The sequence below is a fragment of the Pelobates fuscus genome, chromosome 6, assembly GCF_036172605.1.
Source record: "Pelobates fuscus isolate aPelFus1 chromosome 6, aPelFus1.pri, whole genome shotgun sequence".
Lineage (NCBI taxonomy): Eukaryota > Metazoa > Chordata > Amphibia > Anura > Pelobatidae > Pelobates > Pelobates fuscus.
Genome location: NC_086322.1, coordinates 143,210,585 through 143,237,396, shown reverse-complemented (window position 1 = coordinate 143,237,396; position 26,812 = coordinate 143,210,585). Strand labels below are relative to the sequence as shown.

The following is a 26,812-nucleotide window of genomic DNA, read 5'->3' as shown; positions in this document are numbered from 1 at the left end:
TGTGATGAAGCAACATGAATATTACTGTTTGGAGAAAAAAAAAAAAAAACATCTTAGGAAAAAAACAAAACAATAATAATACAAATGCATAAAATACTTAAATTGCTTTCTGAAATCTGACATTTAGATTAGATTGCAATCAGCATATATGAGTATTAGCATGCTCACCGCCCTATGGGTATCATGCACGATTAAAGTCACTGTTCCAGAACAGCTTGGAAAGAAAATGAAAGCGTTTTTACAAGGTGTTGGTATTTACAGACCCACTGAAAAAGGTAGGGGGACTGGCTGGGCCTCTGGAGGAGAAATGTGTGCCCCGTCTGTTGAACAATGCTAAATTTAAGGTGAAGCTAATTAAGATTTGTCTTATTATTTAGTAATTTTTTTTGTATTTTACTTCATTTTGCATTGTACATCAAATTTTATTTTTGTTCAGAGACATGGTGGGCTCTCTCTGTTGGATATGTGCCAGATACCTTATTTGTAACCAATTAATAATAATTTTAAAATAATTAATTGGTGAACCCCATAAATAGTTTTATTTGATGTTAATGTTATAAATGACCAATGTGTACTAGTAATACCTCAAACAGGAGTTAAATATGGAGATTATAATTCTATAAAATACAATGCGATGCTCCACTAGAGGAACTGCCCCACTTTATTTGGCGCCTAGTGACTGCGGTACTGCCAACAAGACAGGCTAAAACATTCATATTTGACAGTGTCTACAGAATCACCAAATCGCCACAGGCCCCCAACGCAGCTCCACGGGACATTATACTCAAGTGTCAAACAATGTCGGACAAACGAGAGCTAGAGGGAAGACCCCCTTTGAGTTCGAGTCGTGCCAACTCTCATTTTTCCAAGACTTAAGCAGGGCCGCACTCATATGGCGCAAAGACATGCAATCGATTACCAAACTGCTCCATGCAGCAGGAATAACCTACAAATGGGCAACTCCCAGAACCTTATGGGTGACGGCAGATGGAGAACAACATAAGGCAACGACCCCCCAGGATGGCCAAACTATACTGGACATATTGGGACTCTCTAGCCAGAGTAACACCGCAGCTCCACAACCACATCCCCAACCTTGGAATGTAGACAAGGCTGCAATCTTCCAGCCCAGGGAGAAAAGAACCGCAACGACATGAGCTGGGCCCTATCATCAGCCGCCCTCCTCCTGATCCAGCGGTCCAGTATCAACCATACACCTTATGTTTTATTCAATTAGATACACAAACACACCTCGCTCTCCACAAGAAGAGAGAAAACCCTCACAAGGCCGGCCTTATCTGCTCTGGTGACGACCTCCCCCCCTCACCCGTAGGACTTGGGGACCTACTCACAAAGAGCCACTGGTACCTAACCTACACGACTCATGACTAGCACTATCACGCAACATGGTTGCACGCACCCTCTTAGGCTCTAACCTACCTAGGTTTACAATAGACGTGCTTCCTAAATGTTGACAAACAATGCCAAGACATAGCCCTGCCACATTACGAGTTCACCAATCAAAGTCAGTGCGACACATACCCACAAGACATTCCCGTGGACGCAACTAACAATACCCAATATGTACGCCCAGACAGGGATAAGTGACCCTGCAAGGAGACAATACCATACATCCCTATACTACAGCTACTCACTGCATTCCGCCTCAAAGGGATCACATATGCCCGAACCCTCTAAGGCAGCAGGGGCCGACAAACAGTCCATGTGCCCTCCCCACCCCCAAGAACTTACCATCACATCCCAGCCCAGAAATATGAGCACTGACCCACATAGACCAGTGACCATCTCACCCCCAACCCTAACGCCATTACTCGCTTCATCATCCCAGAATGTTATGTTTTATTTTATTATTTCACAACATGTCCTACACATAGAGAGGCTTCTCACTCTAACTGTCCAAACTTCCATGCAGCCTGCATACACTCTCTATTAGAGCACAAGAAATCGATAACGCTAGGCTACTTCAACATGGTTCCGCTTCTCCTTTTTCATGTACACAGGTTTATCTTTTTATTTTAATGGAGCGTACCAGGTTTAATGTTGTCTCTAACGTTATGCTGCACCTTGAATCACTATATTACAAAAATGTGCCAAGTTCACTAATGCCACACCAATGTTTTAGTATGTTGAATACGACTGTGCCTGTTAATGCTGTTGAGGCACTACAGGCATTGATGTACTTATCTGCATGACACACAAAAAAAAAATTACCGGTACTAAGCAATGCTAAATCAGGCACTTACAGTATTGTGAACATGTGGCATACATCCCAACATTTTAAATGGACAAAGAGGAGAACTTTGATTTTAGGGGTGTGAGTGGGGGAGTAGACAGGGCCCTGGCTGTTCTGAGAAATTCTATGCAAGAAAAAAATAATTTGGAATGTGAATCATGTGTCTTATTTACACAGACTGATTGCTAAACATATATTTATATATGCAAAATTATATTGTTCTATTTGTGATTGGTTCCTTTTAAATGGTTTTCTTAATAACTTGATAAGTATATTAACATGATACGTTTGCTCTCTTTTCTCTTCTAGCCCTGTGTCAGCCGGCATGTAAACATGGAGATTGTGTAGGCCCGAATAAATGTAAATGCCATGCAGGATTCACTGGGAAAACCTGCAACCAAGGTATGAAATCTCATTGATATTTTGTTTTGTTTATGATAGCACATGACATGAGTTGGGGCATCTTTTTCTTTTATTTTTTTTCATTTGAAGGAACCCAATAGACAGGAAGCAAGCCCCGTATTTACAGTCAATATCAGATTTTATTAAACTGTGTATAAAACATTCAAGTGTTTCTCCAGCTGTAGACAAGTCATAGTTTGGTTGGTAAGAGTTTGTTCCATTATTGAGGTTTGCTCAGAATATCCGAGAAAGGTGACCGATGAGTACTGGAACATAAAGTTACTTTTTATTAAGGAAAGCGAAAAATGTTCACCTTTCCAAAAATAGCACCACGTGTACAGACCGTTGTAGACAGATCCCTTGCACATCGTGAAGAGGCTTCACTAGTAAGTGCTTCTCATTCTGGTCTATGGGATTTTTCTTATCTCGTAAAGCAGGTGTTCATGGGATATGTAATTCAGCCCCCAGCTGCACTTCTGCTCATCACATATGATGATTTTTTGCTCAGTACGCTGATACCAGCAATATCTAGGTTGCTATCCATTAATATACAGCCTGGTTCGAATTTTTCTGAACTGGGCTGTGTCCTACAAACTACAGAGCCAGTGGCTGCGCATGTGCATGGCTTGTTTTTGTAAAGCTGGAGAAACAAGGGGGGAGATGTCCTAAGCATACACTTGACATTTACAATTTTAAAGACTCTGAAAATACCTCTTTTGAAGTTACTGATCCAGGGGACCATCAGTGACTTTTCACTTTTCATTATAAGTCACTTTGTGAAGGGAGACTGGGACCAAAGTACACCCAGTGCCACATTGCTTGCAGTGATGCAAAGTTCAAATATTAATACTGACACGTTGATCGTTGGACTTTAACCCCTTAAGGACCAAACTTCTGGAATAAAAGGGAATCATGACATGTCACACATGTCATGTGTCCTTAAGGGGTTAAAGGATATTAAGATAAAGGTTTTAATTATTTGTCTGACATATTGCTGCTCTCTTTTTACTATAACTATTAGTGCTCTCTTTAAATTCCATATTTAGACTGGCCCATTTAATCAAAAATACACAGGATACAATAAATATAAATTCTATTGTCTCATCTTTATTAAAACGTAATCATTATTAAAAGCATAAGACTAATTTTTAAAAGTGAGATTTGCTCACTCGGTTCTTACACCATCTCTGTATTTACATAGAATGCTTATAGTACTCTATTTGGCATCATTTTAGTGTTACTGCTCAATAATAACAAAATGTCAGTAATGTTCTAGTCCCCCTTTTTGAATAATGTCTCTGACTATATTCTTTGCTAGACCAATGAGCAATATATTTAAATCTTTCTTATCTTAGCCATTATAATATAATAGAACCTTTAAATTGCTTTGTTCTAATATTTGGCACATAAACTTAAATGTGTTATTAACACGTACTGCAAGTAATAACCATTATTGTCATAAAAAGTACTTTGTTATATTGTTGATGGTAAAATGCAAGTCATTTGAACCAGCCCTGACTGGCTATCTCATGACAGCACTTATTATCCAGGTACATTTCCTTTTGAGATAGGATAATCTACTGGTCTCTCTGTGCTTTCAATGTTTTCTATACCAGCTTGCGAGTAAAAGGTTTTTGTTTTTTTTAATGTGTTGGCAAATGAATGTTATAATGTGTTGGACTGAAATGAGTGTTTAAAACTAACATGGTGAATGCAGACAGATTCTGTACTCCCTGCATTCCTTCCACTGTATGATTCCATATAGAGAATGCCTATGAACCTATAATGTATACAATTTTCTGGCAAAGCTTGAAAGTTGGGTTTGACAAATGACACTACCATGCCTATAATTATTCTATAGCAATTCTATTTATTTATATTAATGAACAGGAGGAAACCAAAGGCAAGGGTGAAACTAAGCGTGACTATAATGCATGGGTGTCTGTGGCAGAGGCAAATAAGCCAAGAGAGACAGAGCACTGGGACAGTTTTTTTTAATATCTATTGTATTTACCTTCCTATTCTCACCATTGGTTTAAAGCCGGGGAAAAAATGAATGTTTACAAATATTTCTTCTATGGGGATCATTCATTTTAGAATTCTTTACCAGAACATGTGTATATGCAGCAACTTACTGCTGGTATTATTTGACATCAGTGCAGTTTCCACATGTGAGGTCCCACTTTTTTACATGCATGTTTTTATTATACTTAAAAAATGACTGTGTCTATTCGTGCTCCAGGGCATAAGAAATGGTATATGGCAAATGGCGTGTGACATGTGGAGAATGGGAGATATGCCAGGTGCGCATCTGTACTCTATCTTTACAATAATCCCCTGTAATCATGGACCCAAACGTAAAGGGCCACTAAGGGCAGCAAGACCACTTGATGTCATTGAAATGTTCTGGGTGCACTGTCACTGTAGTTGTAGCCCTGCAATATAAACCATTGCAGTTTTGTAGAACACACCTCTAGTTGCTGTTTTCCTGACAGCCACTAGAGGCGATTCTGCGTTGACAACTAAGTCAAACTCTTTGCTCAATCAAATGCTGCTCATAGAGCTTCATTTGATTTGCAAAGTGTGGCAATTTGCCGCGCATGAGCTCTAGCCTCATAGAGATTAATGGGGGGGTTACAGAGAGAGGTAAGTGCAATGGAGAAAAGGTAAGTATCTTTATCCATGCACTCTGAGGGTGGGCCAGGCACCTAAACAACTGCAGGCCACTATAGCATCATGTTTGTAATCCTGTCTATTTATTGTTCTTTTAAAAAAATAATAAAATGTCAAAAACAACCTGCAACATTTCAGGATATTTGGCCCTAGAAATGTGTTTTAGTTGAAGATTTCAGCAGTTTATTTATTTCAAGCATCAGTTGGAGTGTTTATTGGCACCCATAGTAGATGGAACTGGTTGTTTCACTGGTATTCATTTTGATAGCTGACTCCGTTCCAGTTTGACAGCTGACACTGTTTATTTTGTAAAGGTAAACCAGGAAGTAGAAGCCAGTGTCACAAATAAGAAGTAGACACAGTGACAATACTTTACACAGCATCTCAGCATTTTTATCAGTAAGCAATTAAACTAGAAATGACCCTTTAAAACCTTACTCAATCTGAAATACAGCATGTTGGAAAACCTAATCATGACTAGCCATGTCTGATTTTCTTGAATATTAATACAAAAAAACAAGTCCTGCGCTCACTCCCATCACTCCTGGGCGGCAGCAACGACCACAGTACACATCAGCCCCAATGTTGTTTTTTTGTGTTTATTTTGTATTTGTATTCACTTTTTGTATCACACAGCTAGGTTACAATGCTGCCCATCCCATGTGTTCCCTATTAAGGGTTAATAATAAGTATATAGCGGTGTATATAAAAAATACCCCTCTCTGTCTCATTAGAGATATCTTTGCCAGAAGCTCAAGGAAGCAAGGTGAATAGTCAGTGTAGGATCCACCTAAGGGGGTCTGCCTTGATGTTGGCAGGCGGGCATTCCCTCCAATGGCCATTGGATTAACTAAATGACCTCCATTTGTTTAAATATACATAGGGATTTAGGAGAGAGCGCAGGTAACTTTTTCTTTGGTTTTTCTTGAATATTGTTCACTGCAAGAGATTGTGTGTACAGAGAGCTGTCCTACTGGTGTCAATATAGTGCTACATTCATGTGCACTGGCTGGAAACATGATGGGCAAGTTGGGACATTAGCTTGATGCAGGTCATAATTCTGACATCTTCGTCTGTTTATGAGTTAGCTGTGTGATTGATACTTCCTAGGTTGGCATAGCAGGTCTTGGGCCACTGAGCTCCACAGATGTGCTTAATGCAGGATGTCTATGGCCTTTCACTGTTCGTTTTTCTACTGGCAGTTCAATTACTATTGCATTGTTGAAAACTGCCATCAACATCCAAATAGACTGGGTGCAACCCTCCATACATAGTTACCAAGCCGCATACAGACCTTACTTTACATAGTTTGAGCAGTACATTGAAAAGCACATGGTAAATTAATTTGTGGATCTTTTTCTCCGAGCCCTCTCCAGTACACATGTTTCTAAACAGGGTTCAAGTATCCTCTGTAAAGTAAAACACCATCTCCTTGACATCAATATCTTGTCAAGACTACTCCATGCCTTCAGTTGGTGTATTCATCTAGTGTGGGATTAATTTCTATGGCTTTATGCTGTCAAGTTTAGCCTTCTTGCACAGATCCTTCAGTATCTGGGCTGTATATTTAACCTGGCGATTGACTTGCGGGAGCCTTGGTGTAATAGGCGCAAACTCACAAAAACTGCATGAATTGTTCATATGGAAACTGAGGTCCATTACCTGAAACCACTCTGCCTGGCTTGTGATAATATGGTGACTACTCCTTGCAACACTTGTTTGGATTGTCAGCAGACGTCAAACACAGCTCAATTTCCCAAAAAGTCAGAAAAGTGACGAACAGTTAATAAAAATAATTGTCCATATGGTCTATGCTTAGAAGTTGCCACGGGTAGTCAGGTTTATAGATTACATCTAGGCAGTAGTAATAAATGCAACATGCTCTGAAAGTGTTTGAGGACACACAGATGATATCGGTTTAGTGGCCCAGCACTGTATGGCTTAGTTCATGAAAGACGGTTCTCCTGGTAGATAAGAGGAAACCTGGGGCAACACTGGGCTTACTTGAGGTAAGTTATCAAACTGTTCTAACATGGTTTGACTACTTAAATTAGTGGGAGTGCTTGGACCAGTGGCTAAACTACCAGGGTCACAGGGGTCGTAGCTGCGACCTGGCCGGCCACTCCCGGGGGTCCAGCTGCCCTGCAGACCCATGCGACCACAGTGCCCGCCGTGATATATTTTGCTGTCCCGGCTGCACGGTAGAACCGCCTGGGCCGCACATTAAGGGGTCCATCGGGTGGCTCATGCTCAAAGGGCCACCCGATGGAAATTAATTTCCTGGGAGCCCAGTCAGCGCTGTGGCACTTTAACAGCGTGACCGGGCCCCCTAAGATGACATCATAGTTGGGAGGAAGTGACTGCCTCGGTCACTCCTCCCAGCTTACACCGGGAGCTGCACAGGAAAAAGAGTGGGAACTCTGACTCCCATCAGGCTGAGCCACCACTTGACCCAAGGGAAAGTCACCCTCCTGCACCTAAAAGGAAGGAAACAGGAGGGTGACTAAAACATTTTGTATATGTGTGTGTTTGTTTGTATGTATGTATGTATGTGTGTGTGTTTGTGTATGTGTGTCTGTATAAATGTTTCTCTGTATGTGTATTTGCGTGTGTATATGTCTGACTGTGTCTGTATGTGTGTTCGTATGTGTGTGTTTGTATATGTGTTTGTCTGTCTGTGTCTGTATGTGTCTGCATGTGTATCTGTCTGCATGTGATGGGGAGAATAGATGTATGGGGGGTGGGGTAGTGGGGGTTAGACGTATGAGAGGGTCCAGAGCCGGCATATTCTATAGGCGACTTAGGCAGGGGTGCCGCCAGGAGCGCTGGCCCCTCAAATGCTGCAGCTACCTGAGCGCTTTATAGAGAGCCTCAGGCGGCTGCCGCACTGCCCGGGCCGGCTCGTCCATGAGAGCACACTGGCCCGGGCATGCAAGAAAAGAGGGCATAGCACTTCCTGTAAGTCTGGCCAGGTACAGGAAACAGATTCTCCTGTACCGCGGATCTGACCGAAACTCTGGGAGGGGAGGGGGGGGGGGGGTGAAGGTGAGACCACTAGGGATGGGGGGTGGAGGAGAGACCACTAGGGATGGGGGGTGGAGGAGAGACCATTAAGGGTGGGGGGAAAGGAGAGACCACTTGGGGAGGGTGGAGGAGAGACCATTAGGGGTGGGGGGATGGAGGAGAGACCAATAGGGGTGGGGGGATGGAGGAGAGACCATTAGGGGTGGGGGGATGGAGGAGAGACCATTAGGGGTGGGGGGATGGAGGACAGACCATTAGGGGTGGGGGGATGGAGGAGAGACCACTAGGGGTGAGGGGGTGAGAAGAGCACTAGGGGTGAGGGGAAAGGAGAGACCACTAAGGGTGGGAGGGAGGATAGACCACTAGGGGATGACGAGGGGAGAGGAGAGACAACTAATGAAAAAGGGGGGAGCAGAGACCACTGGGGGGGCACAGTAGAGCAGAGACCACTAAGGGGGTGGGGCAGAGGAGAGTAGAGACCACTGAGGGGGGAGAGAGGAGAGACCACTAATGGGGTGGGGGAAAGGAGAGACTACTAAGGGGCAGGGGAGTGCTCTATGGGACGCAGGGGAGAGCTCTAAAGGACAGGGGGCAGGGAGAGCTCTAAGGGGTGGTAGAAGAGAGCACTAAGGGATGGGGAGGAGCACCAATGGACGGGGGGGGGGGAGAGCCCTAGGAGAAAGGATGGGAGTGCTCTAAAGGACGGGAAGGGAGAGCACTATGGGAAAGGGGGTGGGGAGATCACTAAGGGACAGTGGGGCAGGGGAGATCACTAAGGGACAGTGGGGCAGGGGAGAGCACTAAGGGACAGTAGGGGAGACTAGTGAGAGACAAGAGGGGAGAGAGGCTGGGGAAGGGGGTGAAGAGAAGCACAAAGGGGCTGGTAGGACCCTATCCTACCCCACAAACTCTCACTTTCACACTAAACACACAATGCTTCCCTATACATACACAGAAACACAACATGCTTCCCTTAGACACAGAGAAACATACAATTCATCCATTACACACACACACACACACACACACTCACTCACTCACTCTCTCACTTTGGAAGCCATAGCCAAACTGCTTCTTTGCACAGATTCCTTTCTTAGACCTCATACACCTCTAACTGGCATGGCACGAATTTAACTAGATCAGTAAGAGCAAAGATTTTAATGAGCTGTGGCATCTCGAGTATGACTGATCCACTATGGTTCTGCTTTCAAAATTTCTGCAGGTAGCTTATGCCTATTGAAGGGACTTTCTTTGACTCTGAATAGCAGTTTTCTTAAGTGGTCTCAGCTTCACATGCCTGTAATGATTATTAGTACAACTCCTTTATCTGTATCCCAAAATGCAATCCACAAATATGTAATCAGCTAGTGGCCCAATGCTATTGAGCCTACATAAGAGCTAATGTTGCTTAAAGTGTATCAATCTTGGTACACACAACTCTGGCAGTGCCATTAGCCAGCCTGAAATGAGAATTCGCGGCTGGCTAATGTGAATTCTGTGCTTATTAGGAATCTGTTGTCAGCACACACAGTATGCTGGTGATAGATGAGTAATGGCAGCACTGACCCCTTTGCCACCCATGTCTTCCCTACAGTGAGGAAGAGAAATGTCACTGTTGGAGGATCAGACTGCATAAAGAACTTGGCTTCAGTGGGTGAGCGATCACCATGCCAGCAAGGCACTGATTTTGCTAGGAGTTACCCTTTAATTGCCCTGGCATCCACCAGTATAAGTATTCAAACGTCTTACTCTCAGTTTCACTTCTTACCTTGTTGCAGAGAGCATTCAGCTCTTATAGAGGAGGTTACCAGTGCCCAGCTAACCCCAGGTGATCACATTACCACTTTAGTGGTTGTGGTGCTTGAAGTGTTCCTATAACTCTCTTTATGTTCAGTAGGGCCAAAAAATATTGCGATTGTGCCAGACTGATTTAAACTGTGAATTAACATGCTGAAATATTATTGTCCTTTTTGTTCCACAACTGACTTTTTCTAATAGAACTCGACTTGTGCTCTTTTAGCTACACTTCTACTTTGTGGTAGGATATTTGCCATACATCTTAAATTGTGAGAAATATATACAAAGAACAATTAACCAATAACCAGTGCTCATACATATGACTCACAACCCACAATTGTGTATTTCTTTCTTCAAATGTAAGTTTACAAGTGACTCCCATATAGACATCATAAAGCTTTAAAACCAATATGAGTGTAGATAAGTTATAGGATATTGATACAGACGCTTTTTTTTTTTTTTTAAACAAATATGTGCTTATTTGTAAGGCGAAACTTGTATTGGGTAAACAAATATTTTACTAAGGTCAATTGACAATCAATAAGAAATTAAATATTACAGTTTGTGTATGTGGGGATATTGCAGTATATTATGAGGGCTGGCTGGCTGTGATTACAGGAAGCAGTACTTTTACTTTCCAAATGTCGTTAGCTCTACAACATGTTACGAGCAATGTAACATCCATTGACCCTTCCACACTGGTTTCCTATGACAAACTCCGCAATCTATTGGAAAGCTATGTTGACCATATTTTCTTCCCCCACGCAAAGATGAGCGCCTTCTGACTCCTGAGCCGGAGTGGTCCCCTGATGTGCCTCCTGAATACTACCCTGTGGATCATCCAGTGACAGGGTTTCCATCGGGTGGTGAGAATATCTATTGTCTCCTAAGCCAATGCTCTCCATACCAGTGCATGGCTCTAGATGAATGTGCAGCAGACATCCTGCAATGTGATGCACTTTACAGGGAAGACATGATGGCTGTAATGTGGGATCCAGACCTTTTCTGGAGCATGCAAAGCGAACATGCATTGGCAGACACTTTCTGTAGACTGTCTTTCTTCTGGTCTTGAGACTGTCACGTACTTCCTGCTTTACTTAAGAGCACTCATTCATTATCTTCTACTTTCCAAGATAAGGGGCAACTTATTTTCTTACAACTTCATACACTGAATGAATTTGGTTTGATGGAGTGGAGTGGACACTGGTAATGGAAATAGACATACTACTTAATGCAGTGGTTTATGCTATAACTGTGACACCCAGAACGAGCTTTAAGTCACTAAACCGTGAACTAACGTTTGAGTTGCAAACTCTTGGGCAAAATAGCCAAGTTAAAAATGGTAGATATATTGGAGAATGTTGTCGTCTTAGCTACTATGCCTAAAATATTGCAATCTCTTTGTTAATACCCGACAAGTTAATAAACTTGCCATTTTTACATTACATTTTAAGGCTTATTGAAATTATGTAAATTATGTTACATTTATCTTTTGAGAGTTTGTGATTTTTCTTGATTTATATATTTAATACTTTTATGTAAATCAACTGAGTATGTAAGATAAATTTACACAGTTGTCCCTTCAGCCTGTTCTTTCTTATTGTCTGCTATGCCTCGATGTTGTTTATTTAAAGAACAATGTGAAATAAATTCATTAATCTGTGTAGCTATGCTTTTAAATCTTCTTTCACTTAAATCACAATGTTCCTGGCTGGTTTTCTGTAACTATTTTCTGATAGTACAAAAACATGTTCAATCAAAGGCATGTTGAACTTTAAAATGAAAAAAAATTAAACATAAAACAATTCAACACTATATAATAGGCATTTCCTAATACCTGTAATTCTTGATTGACCCAGATATTAAAATGAATCCTGCCCTGGGATGTAAACTCCTATCAATATTTTTTTTATTTTTTTTTTATTACCAGGGGCCGCAAGGTGGTGTTAAATGTATCAGAATTGTTCTCATGTGCTAGTAGGCAGTTCCATATTTACTTGTTTGTGCAATAGTCAATCCAAGAATGTTAGAAAAATTACAAGTTTAAAACCGACAAGTATATCAACACAATGCCAAGATATTCTGTGGATGCATCAATGTACTAACCACGAGATGATCATGTGTTTGAGGGAACCATTGTTACTGACCATGACAATGATACAAATGCTAGAAAATTCATGAACATCACTGATTCCCACAACACACCAGTTCAGTTATTGACTTAATATTAGGATGTAAAATCCAGCCTTTCACTCTGAGTGCTACATTTTACTCTATAGAATAATATTGTTTTATAGATCACAGGCCTTTTTACTCCCCTTACCAAGATTTACCTATTGGTCCATTTCCAGCATTCATGGTACTACTAGTTTAGAACAGCCATTATTCTTAAATAAGAAAGTATTTCCATCATTCAAGACCTTTGAAATTGTTATAGTTTGAAATTCTGGCAATACCATCTGACTAGTGATGAGACTGCCCCTATCCAATGGGGTAAAGCCGTGTTGGGCAAAAGGTAGATTTACAGATGTTTTAGACCTACAGCTGCCATAAAGTTTGCCAGCCTTTAGAATGACAAAACATATGGAATTTGCAGTTCTAAAACATCTGGAGATCTACCAGATTACCCACCCCTAGTCTAAAGACAACCACTTAAGAGTATATATTAAATAATTTTGCATAGTTTTTAGTGTCCCTAGACATAGGACAGGAGACACAGAGGCTTCTGAAGACGGCCATTGTGGCAGCCCAGGCTGCAGTAGCAATAAACGGATAACTAACATTTCACCCTCAACCTTCTACTCATAGGAATGTACCGGTTTCTGAAAACTAATGTAACAACTCTTTAATGGTGAAAGAGTCTGTAAATTATAGGCAACACAAGAAATTCTCCGGGTACTCAAGGCGCAGGCCGTTATAATAGAACAAAATGAGCAGCAACGTTTCGACCTTCATAGGAAGTCGAAACGTTGCTGCTCCCTTTGTTCCATTAAAACTGCCTACGTCTTGAACACCTTGAGTGCCTGGAGAATTTCTTGTGTTGCCTTATCGTTGTGGGATTGCTGGTCCTGCTCCAGAGCTCCGGGTGGCTGCTGGGATTGAGTGCGGCTCCTATTATCGTTTTTGTAAATTATAGGGACACACAGTATAGAATAATCCTACGCCAGTTATTAGGAAATGTATTAATACATTAAGTACAAAGAATATAGATATGGTCAAGAACAAATAATTACTAATATTTTTGTGTGTATAATTAGTATTAATCTATAAATTTAAATAGTGTTAGTTAATGTAATAACTGCCTCAATGTATTCATCTGTTAATTTATTTTAGCTTGTTAGCTGACCACACGTTAAAAATACACAGTGAAACTGTCTTTAAGCACGCTATTTTGTGCAAGTGGTATTTACTGTGTGCATTCTTTTTATAAGACAGAAATTATATTCACTATATTGATATTTGGAGGTAAAAAAAATAGATGAAACCTTTATAATTGAGACTTTTTTCACATGGAGATTATTTTCATTATTGTTGTTTCTGTTGTGACTAGTAAGTATATGCCCCAATAGATGGAAAAGGGAAATGAGCTTTGCTAACAACTCATTGGTTCTTGGTTTTTAAGGATTTGTAAAGGTATTGCAGATCATTGCTAATTTCATGGCCACCCCATTTTAGTCCTCTAGAAATTCAGATAACGAGCTGCCATTTCTTGTTGCAAAGTAGAATCTTGTATATTGCCGTCAAGTTGCTAGGGTGGAAAGATCCCTTTACAGCTAAAAAGTCCATTGAGGGATTTTAAATATAGTGATGGTCTTTTAATGTAATTTCAGCTTAAAATCTGGAGAACTGGCACTGGACTATGAACAATGAGCATCATTCAGAAATAAAACCAATCATGCTAATGGCTGCTAGAGTTTAGAGTTTTAAATATATTCTGCAATAGCCCAAAAATGACTGATACACTTGAATTTTCCTGCCTCAATTTAAGACACGAGAGAAACGTTCTATGACTAAGCTGACCTCCCCACTCCCACCCAAATCATCTGACCTTTCTGTATATTTGATATTTTATATGTGGCTAAACAGAGAACAAGTCACATAATCTGTGCTTAATCCAGAGATGCAAATGAATGGTTTTATATACCAAGACGCCAACAATTGATGTAGCTAAATAAATATATATTTTGTTATATTAAGAGACTACTTCCAAACATAGACTGTACACTGAATGTATATGTATTAAGATATGTCATTCATTGGATTACTATCATAGAAACATAGAATGTAACGGCAGATTAGAACCATTCGGCCCATCTAGTCTGCCCAGTTTTCTAAATACTTTCATTAGTCCCTGGACTTATCTAAAGTCTAGGATAGCCTTACACCTATCCCATGCATGCTTAAACTCCTTCACTGTATTAAAAGAGCACTATAGGGTCAGGAACACAAACATGTATTCCTGACCCTATAGGGTTAAAACCACCATCTAGGCCCCCTCATGCCTCCCTAAATATAGTAAAATCTTACTTGAATTCAAGTCTGGAGCTGCTGGCTTTGTTCCTGTTTCCTTTAGACCTGCCCACTGCCTGCTGACATCATCAGAAGTGGTAGCCTGATCCAATCCAAAGAGGCAGATCAGGGGCAGAGCCAGCACATTTCATACACAGCCCTGGCCAATTAGCATCTCCTCATAGAGATTAATTGAGTCATTGAATCTCTATGAGGAAAGTTCAGTGTCTGCATGCAGAGGGTGGAGATACTGAATGTTTGGATGCATTTTAGGCAGCCATGACCCAGGAAGGATCTTTAACAGCTATCCGAGGAGTGGTCAGTGAAGTTATCAGTTCTCTGAAAAGACAGTGTTTACAGCAAAAAGCCTGGAGGTAATGATTCTACTTCCCAGAACAAATTCAATAAGCTGTAGTTGTTCTGGTGACTATAGCGTCCCTTTAACCTATACCACTTCAGCTGGAAGGCTATTCCATGCATCCACTACCCTTCTCAGTAAAGTAATACTTCCTGATATTATACCTTTAATTTAAGACTACGTCCTCTTGCTGTGGTAGTTTTTCTTCTTTTAAATAAAGTCTCCTCCTTTACTGTGTAGATTCCCTTTATGATCGGATTCATTGACACTATAGAGTAACTGATACACTCTGTAAGTCATATTATGACTAAGTCATAAGTGACAGCAGGACATTACTAGACTTGTGCAGAAATTAGCTTTGGACTGTACATCCGATTGAAATTCCTTATAATCCCCAACAAATCAATCATCCTGAGATTTACCAGTTGAGCTTTATTCAATAAAAAAACTGCACAGGTAAATCTTGGGCTATCAAGTCCCCCAGGTGTGGATTTCAAGGCATTTGATTTAAAGGAACACTATAGTAACCTAAATCACTTTAGCTAAATAAAGCAGTTTTAGTGTATAGATCATTCCCCTGCAATTTCACTGCTCAATTCACGGTCATTTAGGAGTTAAATCACTTTGTTTCTGTTTATGCAGCACTAGCCATACCTCCCCTGGCTGTGATTGGCCGAGCCTGCATGAAAAAAAAACTGGTTTCACTTTCAAACAGTTGTAATTTACCTTAAATAATTGTATCTCAATCTCTAAATTGAACTTTAATCACATACAGGAGGCTCTTGCAGGGTCTAGCAAGCTATTAACATAGCAGGGGATAAGAAAATCTTAATTAAACAGAACTTGCAATAAAGAAAGCCTAAATAGGGCTCTCTATACAGGAAGTGTTTATGGAAGGCTGTGCAAGTCACATGCAGGGAGGTGTGACAAGGGTTTATAAACAAAGGGATTTAACTCCTAAATGGCAGAGGATTGAGAAGTGAGGCTGCAGGGGTATGTTCCATACACCAAAACAGCTTCATTAAGCTAAAGTTGTGCAAGTGACTATAGTGTCCCTTTAAACAAACTGCCTGAAAGAATTTTTGCACACGTGTAGAGATTACATACTACAAATCCCTTTCTTATTTTTTCAGTAAGGCAAGGTAAAGTAAGGTAAGGTTTTTTGGTTTCTCTCCTTCCAGTGCTGCTATAATGTTTATATTCGAAATACCAACTTCTATCTCTCCCTATACTAAAACCCATAATTAGGAAATAAATAGCATTACATTGTAAGGCATGCCTGTATATTTTATTTTACATTTTTATGATATATACTTGAGTGAAATCATCAAGATTGAAAAAATAAACCTCTTACTCGGGTGATTTGGAGAATATCTCCAGTTTGGCTATTAAGAACTACATGTCTCCTTTCCAAACCTTGATATTTAATAAATAACACGCTGATTATGTCTAAATAAAGTAAGATAATACACCTGATCTAGTTTCACACTTGTTATATCTTTTTAAAGTGAGATCATATCTTTTATCAGATTTCCTTTATTGTAGCATTTCCAAATTTAGTGTTTAGAAAGCACATGTTTTATTTTTTTTGTTTTGGATCAAATGTTCTGAAAAAAGACTGCATGTATTTATCACAGGACAGTCCCATAAATATAAGGTACAGTGGGATTAGTGATATAATGATATATTTAAACAGGATTATGACAGGGCTCCAGTGTCTCCTGTAATCAGCAATCCCATTACTTTGCCCAACACAAACAAGCTATCTGACCTGATTAGCACACGTGAGTTGAAGAGTAGCTATCGTTAAGAAGACATAATGCAAGCCAACTTGGCCTTTCCCTTGCCTATCCTTGCAGTAGATGCTCAGTTATGCTGGGATGTCTTCCGCTTCAACCTAAATGTGACCTTGACTGTGCAGGTGAACTTAGGACAGCTGAAACGATGCAGCCCCATTTGAACCTTGGTTATAAATGGTTGATGTTCTTACATTATAATTTTCTGAACTTTCTGGCTCATTCTTGGAAACTTGGCATTTAACAAAAAGATCTGCACTCTTCTAAGGATGTAAATTATGAAATGTTTCAAGTATATGTAAAGGCTCGCTCATTAATAGCATATGGCAATTTTCCATACCTGCAAAAAATCAAAAACACTTCCCTGATTCTTTTCTTTTTTTATTCAATCCCAATATATTTTAGATCTCAATGAATGCGGTCTGAAACCTCGACCATGCAAGTACCGCTGTATGAACACATATGGAAGCTACAAGTGCTATTGTTTAAATGGCTACATGCTTATGCCTGATGGATCATGTTCAAGTATGTAAACATTCTAATGTCCAGTTTTACCCATACCTCCTTGCTTTGTTATATTCTGATTGCACATGTCCATTCAGATTCTTGGCTTTGACTTGCATTCTTTTCATTCTTAATTGGTTCGTTTGGTCTAGAGTTCACTCCTTTATTTTTCATTTATGTTGACATAACAAGAAAATATTGTCTAAATCTATTTTTTTAGAATTTGTCAAAGTAAAATATGTTTCAAGTGCTTTATTGAAGAATTGTGGGCAATGCTTAATTAATACCCATCAACAATTTAGAGCCTTATATATATATATATATATATATATATATATATATATATTAATATCTGTATTTTTAGTTATCTTCATCTTTTTTTTTTTATCATTCAAAATAGTGGTACGCATTTTTTTTTTTTCTGCTGAAAATAATTCTGAGCAACACACGAGATAGTGGAGTGGAACAATGCTGATTACTTTCTAACTCACACCCACTTTCTCAGAGTTTAAGTCTATCAAACCTGCCTGTTAAGATCGCGGTGTTAAGTTTAGAATGGCGACAGATTAAATGTTCTATGTACACTCAGTGGGTAACGTATACCAACTAGTGTACACAATGCTCCCAATCCCTTATTCTGCGTTTGTTCCAGGCCTATTAGATTGCTAAATTAACAGAACCCCTTTTAAAGTCTGTGACGTCTAACATTATTGTACAAAATACAAAATACTATTTTCTTTGGCATTTTTTATATGGCAGATGCGCTAACATGCTCCATGGCAAATTGCCAGTATGGCTGTGATGTAGTGAAAGGGGAAGTGCGCTGTCGCTGTCCATCTCCAGGTTTGCAGCTGGGTCAAGATGGAAGGACCTGCGAGGGTAAGTCATAGAATGACCTATACAATATATTATCTGAATTAGGGACAAATGCATTGCGAAAACATGAGAGAGATGTACTTATGCAAGGCCATTATATTTCAAATGTGACCTTAGGGAGGGTGTCAGTAGCTAACATTAGATTGCAATGATATCCGTCCTTATTGCTGCTTATTATAGTGGCTCTTACTTTGAGAACAGAAGTGGAATTCACAGCGCCCCTGTCATTTAATGTCACCATACTGTTTTACCCTGTCCAGTTATTTTGGATCCATTTAGAGATGTAGCTGAAAGATCAGATCTTGCATCCCCTATACACTATATACTTTACTCTGGACCTTTTTATATATGTTGCACTCAGTAATCTGAAAATGTTATCAGAATCTTCCTTTCTGTCTCATTTGTGCTTTTTACAATTTTAGGTTGGGAAGTGCTTGGGTTTAAAGATGAAAATGTGTTGGAATCTAAGCTGTTTTCACTTTTTTTTTAGTTGTGGAATGCTCAATAATTGTGCATTTTCAACTGATATAATCATCCTTTTAAAGTATTTTAGTAGTACAAATGCTAACATGAAAATACCCAGTCTGAAGCTTCAGTAAATTTAAAAGAAAAACATGAATTTTTTTTATATATAATTGTTCTTATTTATTTTATTTTTTTTACCCATTGTGTATAAGTGAGAGTTTATTATATATTGCATTTCCTTGGTGACCTGTTCTTCTAAAGTAGAGGAAAAAGCTTGATAATCTTCCCTAAGATGTTCTAGTACAGCAAATATGTTGTGTATGCACCAATGCTCCGGTCATGGGGAAATAACAGGGGAACTCATTGTTGAGCCTTGATAGAAGTTTTAAAACACCTACTCCATAAGACATCACCTGCCAAGGTAAAAAGCCAAACCATGGCCTACTTTGGATGAATAGATATTCCTTTAAAACAACCAACAAATCGTACTTACTGTCAGATTAGAACACCAAGAATCAATACTCCCACCAGCAAAAACATGAAGTTACCACTACAGCCTGCTATAGTTGTTATGAAGCTAGGAGTACCCTGGGGCACTGGTCCCCGGTAATGGGGCAAACACACATTTGACTTTGTAGAGCTGCAAAAGTCATATGCTGATCTCACTGGTATTTCCTTGGCTAGAGGTGGATTTACAAAGAAAAAAAAATCATACTAAATAGGCACTTATTGTAACTGGAAAATATCTGCAAACCCTAATGTGATTATTCACTGAGATCCACGTAGTAATTTAAACTATTTTATTCAACAATGTCATGCAGTTTTCTGAGAGTTATTTTTTCATTAGAAATTCACTCATTTACTAATGGCGGATGTTAAGAAAAAGTTGAATTTCTATAAAAATAGATAAAGGCAATAATCAAATAATTCCCCATAATGCATTAACATGTGGGCTAAATAGTTGAGGATTTAATTCTTGAAAAATTGCTTAATTCACGAAAATAGTACTGCAAAAATAATTCAACAAATAAAAGAATGAGGGTACCAACAAACTTAAAATACAGGAGCAATTCCCTCATCCTATCCTCTGGTTTCATAAAATGTGTAGGTGTCTAAACCACAGCCAAACTGTAGTTTTCCTATCCTTCCACTAGAAGGGGCCAGCAGTGGATCTGAAGAAAAATCAAGCAGAATGGTCCCTCAACCCATACACAGCATAGTGAGCGTTAAAACCACCAATGCTGAGCAACAAATTAGAGTATAATAACAACCAATCAGGAAGTAGCATAGCAATACTGTTACTCCACTTTACTAAACAAGGTTGTAATGTGCACTTTAAATTTGCTCATAAAAATGGCTGTCATCTATACAGTAATGTCATCTTTTCTCTAGATGTTGATGAATGTGCTACAGGAAAAGCTCTGTGTCCCAGATTTAGAAAATGTGTCAACACATTTGGAAGCTACATCTGCAAGTGCCACACTGGGTATGACCTTGTACATGTAGCTGGAAAATACCAGTGCTTTGGTAAGTACACTTACTCTTATCATGAAGCATGCATTGTATATTCAATTGCCTTTAAATGGCGTATCTCTTATGTATCCTTTTTGTACATACTGTTTGTACACTGTTTCATTTTTATGAAATTGAACTGCATATATATATATATATATATATACATTTATTTTCTATATTTTTGTGTAACATTAGTTTTTTATTAAAATCTGTTTCTATTCCATCCATCACAAATATCAAAGCCCATCGATAATCCCAGTGACAACTTTAGTTTCTTAACAGCTAGGAAGACTTATTGAGGAGCACAAAACTTCAATAAGATGTCTCTAGATTCCAACAGTTATAAAATCAAAGGGTAAATTAATGCAATCTGGAACTTGATAGCTCTTCTCCTGTTATTGAAATTGGTTCACTCTACAGTGACTTAATCATTAAAGATAAACTATGATTATGAGACAAAAAGTGTCCATCCTACATAACGTAGACTACAAAGCTATATGTGTGATGTCCATATGTGAAATCTCTTTCCTGTTCTAGTGTGTGTGTAAAAGTACCACCTCTTACACTGATCAGCCACAATATTAAAACCACCTGCTTAGTATCATGTAGGTCTCCCTTGTGTTTCCAAAACAGCTCTGACGTGTTGACACATGGACGCCTCAAGACCTCTGAATATGTCCTGTGTTATCTGGGGAATTTGGAGGCCAAGGCAACACCTTGAACTCTTTCTTATGTTCCTCAAACCATTCCTGAACAATTTTTGCAATGTGCCAGGGTGCTAACATCATCCATAGCCCAGTTCTGATACTTAAATCACCAATGAAGGCACTTTAAGTGGTGTGATCAGTGTATTTTTATTATAGAGCTTAAAGGTTAAGCTAAATAATTAATTGCAATTTATTTAACAATTCGTTAAAATGTTAAAGGATCAATCTAAGAACCAAAACAACTTTAGATTCAATTAACAGAGCCGGAGAGAAGTCAAATTTACTTATATAGAGGGGAGAAAAGTTTAGTGTATTTACTTTTTGCTAATGTTGTAATGGATATGTGACACTGCTGTTTCATGATTGTTATAGTAGAAGTATATACTCACTGGCTATAACTGCAGTCCACAAAGTCCACATTCATAGTTTATGTGGGTCCAAAGTCATTTTGTTTTAGATTTCTGTGTATTTGGTATTGACCAGGCTAGTTTACCCTTAATTTTGTACAGTTATTCAATTGTGTGTTTTGCTGTTAACTTTGACTTTAGCTAGTTCTCATATATGCAGTGTGTTTAAAGATTCTTTAAGTTCCTGTGCCTGGTCATTCTAGGTGCTTATAAAGCACTTTTCTGTCCCTTCATTTCTTTCCTTACCTTCGATTAAAGGGTTACTCCAAGCACCATGGACATTTTAGTTTGAAACACTGCTCAAACAGAGATATCTGAGATTGCCACCGTTGGTGTTACTCCACCTCCAGCAGTATTGTTAGTCATCCCAGAATGAGAGCTCCGTGCTGGCTACTGTCAGTACTGTGCATACTCTGCCTTTTTCATCAGCACATGCTGGTGACAGATGATCAATGGTGGCATAGCCCCTCTCTCCGGGCCACCCAAGTTCTCTCCTCAGTCCGTCCTGTAGGGTGTCCTCTCATTGCAGTGAGAGGAATTGACATTGCCAAAGGAGGATTGCACTGCAGGGAAAAGTTGTGTAGACTTTTCTTCATTGGCAAAACATTGTTTTATTAAAACACTTTTTTTTGTTGTTGTACCAGTCGTATCCTGACCCCTGCTGCTAATGCATTGTGCTATATTTATTACGGAGTCTTGTGCTGATATCAAGCTATCTACACATTGTTTTAGACATTTTGGAAGATTATTAAATCAGATTACAGTTCATTCTATGTATTTCAATGCTAACTGCAATGCCCTGCTTTGCAGATATTGATGAATGCTATACTGGGCAATATCAATGCAGCAACTATGCAAGATGCTACAATATTCCAGGATCTTACAGGTGTAAATGCAATGAAGGTTACCGGGGCAATGGAGTAGACTGCTCACGTAAGTTACATATGACAGTATATGAATATGAATAACATTTCTGTTTGATATTTAAACTGCAATCGAAATACACATTGCATTGGTTTCCATACCTTCCACCAAAGGCAGTCCAAGAATGGGATAGCGGTGGGGGGAAGTAACGGGGGTGGACCAGTGATGAGAACCTTTAAAGATCAGACACAGCAGCTTTCAACAGCAAAATAATATTTTTTTTAAAAATCACATCCTCATAAAAGTCCATGTAGGAAAATTCAGATTGTGCTTCAATTATCAAAGCACACACCAGGTATAAACCTTATTAATTGACAGAGAGTGTGAGCTTCTGCAAACTGTTTAACCCAGGTAGTAACTGGTATGATAATGTGAAAGTGCACCTAGCATGTTTAGAGTGTCCCTGGTATATAAAACATATCTCTGTAATGTGGGATCTCTCACACTTGCATTTTTATCTTGACCATTTACTTTATATTATGTGAATCTGCAATATAGTATTTAAAAAGAGACCGTGTTCAAGAATTTAGGGACAAAATGGAATGTATCTTATTTAACTCTAACTGTCATTTAACTCTAACTTGTGTTGCTAATTTGCATTTCAAATATTGATTCATTTCTGTAGTATGCAAATTAGAATGTTTAATGACCTACAGCATATGTACGATTATTGACCCATGTCTTTTAAATTGACTCCCAACGAAAAATGTCCTGTTTTCTTGACATATGTATTGTTTCTTAGTTTTCTCTCAATCATATCATATCTTATTAGGTTACTTTAATGTATAGATTTAGAAAGTGCACCTGTTGTTCAAACCAAATAGGCTTTTTTCAGATTGTTTTTGTTCTGGAGAGAATGCCCAGACACCCAGACACTAGCCACTCATACTTCTGAGCATTCCCCCTGCCGTTGTACCTGCTCTAAGCTTGCAAGCACCTGGAAGCAGACAAACAACTCCAAAATGTGTTTTCTTCACTCTACGTTAGTCATTGGTAGTGTTTGCAGAAGCCAAAAAATAGTATTGTGCCGTTCTCCTCTGGCAATGCATACTTCTAGACCATAATGTTTTTTATCTTTTGTTTGCTGCGTAATGGCCTTACAGAGAGCAGAGCTACGTCTTAAATGATATTTACACATGCTTCTGAGAATACTGGTTTATAAGCAGCCCAACGCATTTTATAAACTTCCAAACTGGAAAGGACACAGTGATCTTTATTTGAAAAATGTGGTACTAAGTTACAAAAATATTCAAATGAAGATGTTAAATATGTATAGACTAAAAGTTGAAACGTGCAAACAGGATATTTACAGGTTCTATAAAGGTATAACAAATGTAACAGGCTTTAATGTTGGCACATTAATTATTAAATAAAATGTGTTGTTTTTTTTTTTTTTCTTACAGCAATACCAAGAATTATGATAGATCCATTAGGACCACATAATTTCCTCCCAGGTAAAGACAGCACGAGAAATACAATTAGGGGAACTGGTTCCACTCTGAGTGGTAGTGAAGGTAGCAGCAACAGAATTCCTGATATCAGTGGCAGAGATCCTAAGAGGCCTCCCCCAACCATCTATGTTACAGCAAAACCAACACCAAGGCCACAGCCCAAACCAGTGACAAAACCTGCTCCCTCACCGATCACAAAGCCTGTACCCAAACCGACAAGACCACCGCCACCACCAGTGACAAGGCCACCAGTGACAAGGCCACCAGTGACAAGGCCACCAAAACCAGTGACAAGGCCACCACAACCAGTGACAAGAATACCACCTAAACAAACAACAATAAGCACTACCTTGCGTACTACTACTACTACAACAACGATGACAACAACATCAAAGCCAATACTTGGGTCCACTCCAAAACCTGTGAGACAAATAACTTTACCCACTGCAGTAACTGAAGACAATAGGATTCATGGGGAACCTGAGAAACCTAGAGGAGATGTATTTAGTAAGTATTCTCTCATGTACCATGTTATTTGTTTGTACAACCGGAAACATGACAAATATGTGAACTAGCACTAGTAAAAGTGAAGAACCCGCAATTCATTGCTACATGCTGCTCCTTGCAAGGTAAAGTCAGGGGCAGATATTACTAAATATGCTACACTACTAAAATGATATACTGGGATGTTTGGGTTTTGGGAAAAGATGTGTGGTGTTTTTTTAAAGAAGAATATTAATAGATAGTGTTATGTTTTGTTTTGATATTGCTAGTTTCCTTGGGATATACCAGACATGCCTTTCTTATTTAACTCTCATTCAGTGGCTCTCATTCTAGTGAGAATCATCTTATTTATTTTACATTATGGCATGTAAGAGAGGTATTTAACCCCTTAAGGACTGGACTTTTTTTGCGATGTTGTACATTTGCGACCAGGCATCTTTTTGACACTTTTGTGGTGTTTGTGTTTAGCTGTAATTTTCCGCTCTCTCATTTACTGTTCCCATACAAATTATATATTGTTTTTTTCAGGACAAAAGGGGCTTTCTTTACATACCATTATTTATATAATCTCATCTAATTTAATTTAAAAAAAATTAAAAAATATGATGAAAAATTAAAAAAAATACACGTTTTTTTAATTTTATGTGAAAAATCTTTTACTCATCTACAAAAGCGAATGAAAAAAACTGCTAAATAGATTCAAAATGTTGTCCTGAGTTCAAAAATACCCAGTGTTTACGTGCTTTTTGCTTTTTTTTTGCATGTTATAGGGCTATAAGTACAAGTAGGATATTGCGGTTTCAAAACATACATTTTTAAAATGTATCAATAGTGACATTGTAACACTGTTATCTGTCATAAATTGCTAAATAACACCCCACATGTACATATTTTTTTAAAAGTAGACAACCCAGGGTATTCAATATGGGGTATGTCCAGACTTTTTTAGTAGCCACTTAGTCGCAAACACTGGCCAAAGTTAGCGTTCATTTTTGTTTGTGTGTGAAAAAAGTAAAAAACTAAATTGAACGCTAATTTTGGCCAGTGTTTGTAACTAAGTGGTTACTAAAAACGACTGGACTTACCCCATTTGCAATACCTTGGGTTGTCTTCTTTTGCAAATGGTATGCCATCATGGGGATAATTCTCATTCCTGGGCTACCATATGCTCTCAAAGGCAACGTAACCAACCTGGCCATTTTCAATGTAAAAATATTTGACCTATATATTTGACCCTGAAACTTTCAAAAACGCTATAAAACCTGTACATGGGGGGTCCTGTTCTACTCAGGAGACTTTGCTGAACACAAATATTAGTGTTTCAAAACTGGAAAATGTATCACAACAATTATATCATCAGTAAAAGTGCTGTTTGTGTGTGAAAAATGCAAAAAAAGTCACTTTCACTGACAATATCATCGCTGTGATATGTTTTACTGTTTTGAATCACTAATATTTGTGTTCAGCGAAGTCTCCCGAGTAAAACAGTACCCCCCATGTACATGTTTTAGGGTGTCGTAGAACGTTACAGGGTAAAATACAGTGATAGCAAATTAAATTCTCTGGTCTTTCGGCCTGGGTTGGCAGGCAGGTCCCTTAAATTGCAATTAATAAAATAACTTAATTATGTAAAAATATTACCTAAATACGCACGTAGAATTTAAATATATATGCATATTTATATATTTGAAGTCTACGTGTATATTTATATAATTATTTATGTAATTTTGTATATCGACATATGAATAGTTTGCATTCTTTTTATTTATTTAAATATACATAGATATATATACAATTTCATTCTAAGTGTATTTTGATATAAATATATATATATATTAATATCAAAATACAGTTAGAATAAAATTTCGTATAGATATATAATTTTTTTTCAATTTTTTATTATTTTTAATTTTTTTAATTTAAATTATTTATTATTCGTATTTTATAATAATATATATATACAATATATATAGTTATTATATATATTATATATATACGTGTGCAAATTAATTATAAGTGTATTTTTATATTAATATATGTACATATTAATATAAAAATACACTTAGCATGACATTATATATATGATATATAGACATATATTATATAGGTATAATATATGTCTATATATCATATATATACACATATATAATAATATATATTTTTTTTTATTAACTATAACTTTACATTTTTTTATGATTTTACAGTTGCAGGGAGACTGCCTGTCAGCACAGACAGTCCCCCTGCAGGCAGAGTCTAGGACACCTATTGTGACCATGTGGTCGCCCTGTTGGGCGATCACATGGCCCCAGGGGTCCTAAACCGCCATGGGGAGACTGTCTGGGCTGCAGGCAGTCTCCCCACACCGGGAGCACCGCCGATCGCCGCCGGGGGAACGACGGCGATCGGGTAAGTACATTTTAAATTTAGGACGGTTCAGGACCGTCGTCGGTCGGCAACGCAAAAATGCCGATGACGGTCCTGAACCGTCCTGCGTCCTCAAGGGGTTAAACTGCAGGAAATGACATAGTAAAACTTTATATATTATATTCCTCTATTACCTAGTATTTCTGATCTCTTGCTATTTAAAAAGCGAGTCCTTAACCCCTTAAGGACCGGACTTTTTTTGCGATGTTGTACATTTGCGAC

The 26,812-nt window shown here is 38.6% G+C and overlaps 1 protein-coding gene across 4 annotated transcripts in view; it reads left to right on the top strand.

Annotated features, from left to right (window-relative positions):
• NPNT (nephronectin) overlaps positions 1-26,812 on the top strand; it is a 101,940-nt gene that overhangs the window by 53,865 nt on the left and 21,263 nt on the right. For 2 of the 4 annotated variants that reach the window (XM_063458380.1, XM_063458381.1), the window contains 7 exons: positions 2,564-2,656; positions 10,921-11,016; positions 17,219-17,338; positions 18,077-18,196; positions 20,051-20,185; positions 22,098-22,220; positions 23,615-24,169. In XM_063458380.1, coding sequence (XP_063314450.1) covers positions 2,564-2,656; positions 10,921-11,016; positions 17,219-17,338; positions 18,077-18,196; positions 20,051-20,185; positions 22,098-22,220; positions 23,615-24,169 — 1,242 coding nt within the window. The remainder of the gene's footprint in view (positions 1-2,563; positions 2,657-10,920; positions 11,017-17,218; positions 17,339-18,076; positions 18,197-20,050; positions 20,186-22,097; positions 22,221-23,614; positions 24,170-26,812) is intronic. The other 2 variants (XM_063458382.1, XM_063458383.1) reach the window with 1 other exon arrangement.